Genomic DNA, 4,666 nt, shown 5'->3' on the forward strand with positions numbered 1-4,666 from the left:
TTTATTCCTATTAGTCCCCATTCACACTAGCGCGACTTGGTCGCCTGACAAGTCGCGGTAGGTCGCCTGCCATAGAGTAGCACAGGACCCGTTCTAATAGCAGCGACAAAAGTCGCTCCGACTTAGAAAAAGGGTCCTGTACTACTTTGGGGCGACCTGGAGGCGACTTGCATTGACTTCAATGATATGAAGTCTGTGCATGTCGCGACTTCACAGGTCGCCCCGGCAAGTCGTGTCGCCCCTGTGTGAATGGGCTCTGAGGGTTAGGGTTAGAAAGAAATTTAAACATCCATTGTAATAGAAATAAGGATGACAGGTCCTCTTTATAGAAAGATCTTTATAAAAATACCCCAAATCTCTTCTTTACCTTTAAAACCAAGACATAAAAATAAACATTTTTTTTTTTTTTTTGATCTTTTGCTTTATATATTTACTTTCAGCCTGGACCAGAGGTGACGTCATGACATCAATATGGTCCTCCAAGGTCATAGAGCCGATCAAAGAGTATCTTCTATTTGATCGCCTATTGGAGCAGCGGGCCGCACTGTTGGATCTTTTCTCGGGTGAACCAGCCGAAACTGTAAGCCTAAGAAACAATGGCGAGCAGCGGGAGGGGGAGGACGTCCCCTCCCGCCATTTTTAGAAAGTGCTCCAGAGGCTCATGAGCTTAAGGGTGGTTTTCTCATTATGGCCATAGTCTTCAAGCAGACAGAAAGCCTCCAAAAACTCCTATCCAAATCCTGATTTTCGAATTCCACATTCTGGTGATGCCTGAGGTCTTTCAGAAAGTTAGCATACCCCAACGGGCTGCACAAAGACCAACTTTTTGTTGTCTCCTTACCTTTTTAATTACCATTTTCAAAAAAATTTCCTTTTTTTTTTTTTTTTTTTTTTTATCCAAATTGTAATGGAAAAAAAAAGGAACTAAAAGAAAAGCAGCGATAGATTCCATTTGAACGTTTTTTATAATTAATTTGGCCAATAGCCAATAAATAAAAAATAGAATTTTAGTACATTTTTATTCAAAGGATATTTTAATTACTCTAAGCCTATTTATATGAAGAGAATCCCAAGGGAGAAAAGTGTTTTGAATTAAATCTTAAGAGACATTTAACAAGAGGTAAAGCTTTGTATTGTTGCAACACAGCAGACTGTCCTGTGGGAGTGCCAACATTTTATATCTATATAAGCCATTATCTGGATAACACGTCTACATTGAAATCTGCGTGGACATGTTTTCCTATTAAAACGTCCTCAGATTGATAACATTACACTGTATAGTTATAAAATGTTATGACAAATCTTACAAAGATTACCACTCTTATTCTTATAGGTCTATCAGACCATCCACCAACCATGAATGGACTTTTTGTATTCTTCCTTCTAATCTATATGATGACTCTCATCATAAACTTCCTTATTTTTTTCCTGGTTCTTACCGATCATCATCTGCACAACCCAATGTATTTTTTTCTTGGCAACTTGGCTTTTCTGGACATGTCTTATTCAACAGTGACCGCACCAAGGATGCTCTTTGATTTGGTCACCAAAAGCCGATCAATATCCATTCCTGCCTGTATAGCCCAAGTCTTCTTCTATCTCTATTTTACTAGCTCAGAACTCCTCTTACTCTCAGCTATGTCTTATGACCGATACATTGCCATCTGCCACCCCCTGCATTACACACAAATGATGTCTTGGAGAGTCTGTACTAATATGGCCTCCCTGGTCTGGGTTGCAGGATGTTCTCTCTCTTTGATGCACACTCTGTTGTTGCTCAGGTTGTCCTTCTGTGGTCTAAATTCTATCCACAACTTTTTTTGTGACCATCCGCACTTGTTTCAAATTACATGTACTGACCCCTTCATAAACATGGTGGCCGTATTCTTAACAAGTGCTAGTGTTGGACTGGGAGCCTTTCTTCTGACCTTTCTTCCCTATGTCTATATTTTCAGTACCATCCTCAGAATCCGTAGCAAGACTGGAAAGATGAAAGCCTTCTCCACCTGCACATCACATATTATGGTGGTCTTCATGTTTTATGGATCTTTAGTTTTTATTTACTTGGTTCCCTCCTCCAGCAAAATGTTCAGTTTAAACAAATCTTTTACAGTCATATCTGCCCTCATTAACCCATTGCTGAATCCTCTGATCTACAGCCTGAGGAACAAGGACCTTATGGAGGCACTTATGAGATCCTGTTATTACATAAAATTAATAAAAGGCTTAAGCTGAAAATAATATTGGAAAATTTGGCATATTTTTTTTTTTTTTTTCAATGTTCAGTTGACTTGGGGTTTCTTTGAGAAAGGTAAAGAGCTCATAATTACACTTACAGAACCACCTACAAATGGGCAACTAAAAGATAATGCATTTTCAGCCTAATATTACATAATTAGATTAGAAAAACACATGTCCACTGGGTTTTACATTTTTTTTCTTATTTTCTTATTTATTAATTTACTTTTTATTTTTTTCATTTTACACTGTCCCTTTATTTATTTTATTTTTTTTAATCACTTTTATTCCTATTACACGGAAATGAAACATCCCTTGTAATAGAAATAGAATAACGGGTCCTCTTTATGGAGAGATTTGAGGTCTTAAAAAAAACCCAAATCTCTCCTTTACCTTTAAAAGCAAAAGATCACAAATTATTTTTTTGCTTTGACTACTTTAGCTCCGGAATGTTTTAACCCCTTCCTGAGCTTTCATTTGGCGGTATTTGAGCACCACTAGGATTTTTATTTTTTGCGATATAAACAAAAAAAAGACATAACATTTTGAAAAAAACTGATATTTTCTACTTTTTGTTATAAAAAAAAAATCCAATAAACTAAATTTTTGCTATACATTTAGGCCAAAATGTATTCAGCCACATGTTTTGGGTAAAAAAATTTAAATAATCGTATATTTATTGGTTTTTGCAAAAGTTATAGCGTCTACAAACTATTGTACTTGAATTTACACAGCTTTTAGTTTATGACTTCCTATCTCATTTCCTGAGGTGCTAAAATGGGAGGACAGTACAAAACGGCCCAAATTACCCCTTTTTGGAAAGTAGACACCCCAAGGAATTTGATGAGAGGCATGTAAAGCCCATTGAATATTTCATTTTTTTGTCACAAGTAATTAAAAAATTACAAAAAAATTACAAAATGACAAAAGAAAGAAATGATATATAAAGAGGACCTGTCATCCTTACACACGCCATGGGTATATGTAAAATGACACCCCAAAATACATTCTGCTGCTTCTCCTGAGTATGGGAATACCACATGTGTTAGACTTTTTGGAAGCCTAGCCACATACAGGACCCCGAAAACCAATAAATAATATTTAATTTTAATGAACAAAAATACACTATATTGTCCAAATGTTTGGTAAAATATAAAAGATGATCTTATGCCGAGTACATAGATACCAAACACGACATGCTTTAAAATTGTGCACGTCCGTGAAGCAGCGACAAACTACAAAATACATATTTAAAAGCCTTTACAGGTTACCACTTTAGATTTACAGAAGAGGTTTGCTGCTAGAATTACTGCCCTCGACCTGACGTTCGTAATGATACCTCACATGCAGGGTCCAATTTCTGTTTACATACGACACATTTAATTTTTTTTTTCTGACTTTCCACTCGTCATTTGAATGTGTCATCTGATAATGACTCTATGGTCAGCTAGCGGAACCACCAGCTGCATTCTCGTGTTCCTCGGTGGGACAGGAAAGGCAGAGAAAACCATGGAAGGCAGGGGGAGGGGGGTCGTCCCCTCCCACTGCTTGTTAAAACAGTCTAGCAGTTAATTAGTCACTAGGATTGCTTTTACATGAAAGCTGACCGCCGGCTGAAAAAAATGATAACAAGATAATGCCTAAACCTGCAGGCATCATTTCGGTATAACCACTCAAAGTCCAGCAACATACCAGTATGTTGCTGGTCCTTGTTGGGCATATATTGTAATGTGGGCTGAATGAAAAAAAAAAAAAAGAACAGATTTCTCCATTCACGCTGATTGAGGATCCTAAGGAAAGTGAATAAAAATATATACCAAAGCATAGGGGAGATCCCCCCTCAGTCCACCCCAGCCCCTGTGCTTCCCCATATACAGTGGGTACGGAAAGTATTCAGACCCCCTTAAATTTTTCACTCTTTGTTATATTGCAGCCATTTGCTAAAATCATTTAAGTTCATTCTTCTTCCTCATGAATGTACACATAGCACCCCATACTGACAGAAAAACACAGAATTGTTGACAAGAAAAACTGAAATATCACATGGTCCTAAGTATTCAGACCCTTTGCTGTGACACTCATATATTTAACTCAGGTGCTTTCCATTTCTTCTGATCATCCTTGAGATGGTTCTACACCTTCATTTGAGTCCAGCTGTGTTTGATTATACTGATTAGACTTGATTAGGAAAGCCACACACCTGTCTATATAAGACCTTCCAGATCACAATGCATGTCAGAGCAAATGAGAATCATGAGGTCAAAGGAACTGCCTGAAGAGCTCAGAGACAGAATTGTGGCAAGGCACAGATCTGGCCAAGGTTACAAAAAGATTTCTGCTGCACTTAAGGTTCCTAAGAGCACAGTGGCCTCCATAATCCTCAAATGGAAGACGTTTGGGATGACCAGAACCCTTCCTAGAGCTGGCC

General features: G+C 37.8%; 1 protein-coding gene across 1 annotated transcript; it reads left to right on the forward strand.

Annotated features, from left to right (window-relative positions):
* Positions 1 to 1,293: 1,293 nt before the first annotated feature.
* On the forward strand, positions 1,294 to 2,235 carry LOC309561850 (olfactory receptor 2A12-like; the record flags this gene model as incomplete). The annotated part of the gene is made up of 1 exon (XM_082265916.1): positions 1,294 to 2,235. The coding sequence occupies one exon, from the start codon at positions 1,294 to 1,296 to the stop codon at positions 2,233 to 2,235; it is 942 nt and encodes a 313-aa protein (XP_082122042.1).
* Between the last annotated feature and the right edge of the window lie 2,431 nt (positions 2,236 to 4,666).

Source organism: Pelophylax lessonae, assembly GCF_965119305.1.
Source record: "Pelophylax lessonae genome assembly, chromosome: 8".
In the NCBI taxonomy this organism is placed as follows: domain Eukaryota; kingdom Metazoa; phylum Chordata; class Amphibia; order Anura; family Ranidae; genus Pelophylax; species Pelophylax lessonae.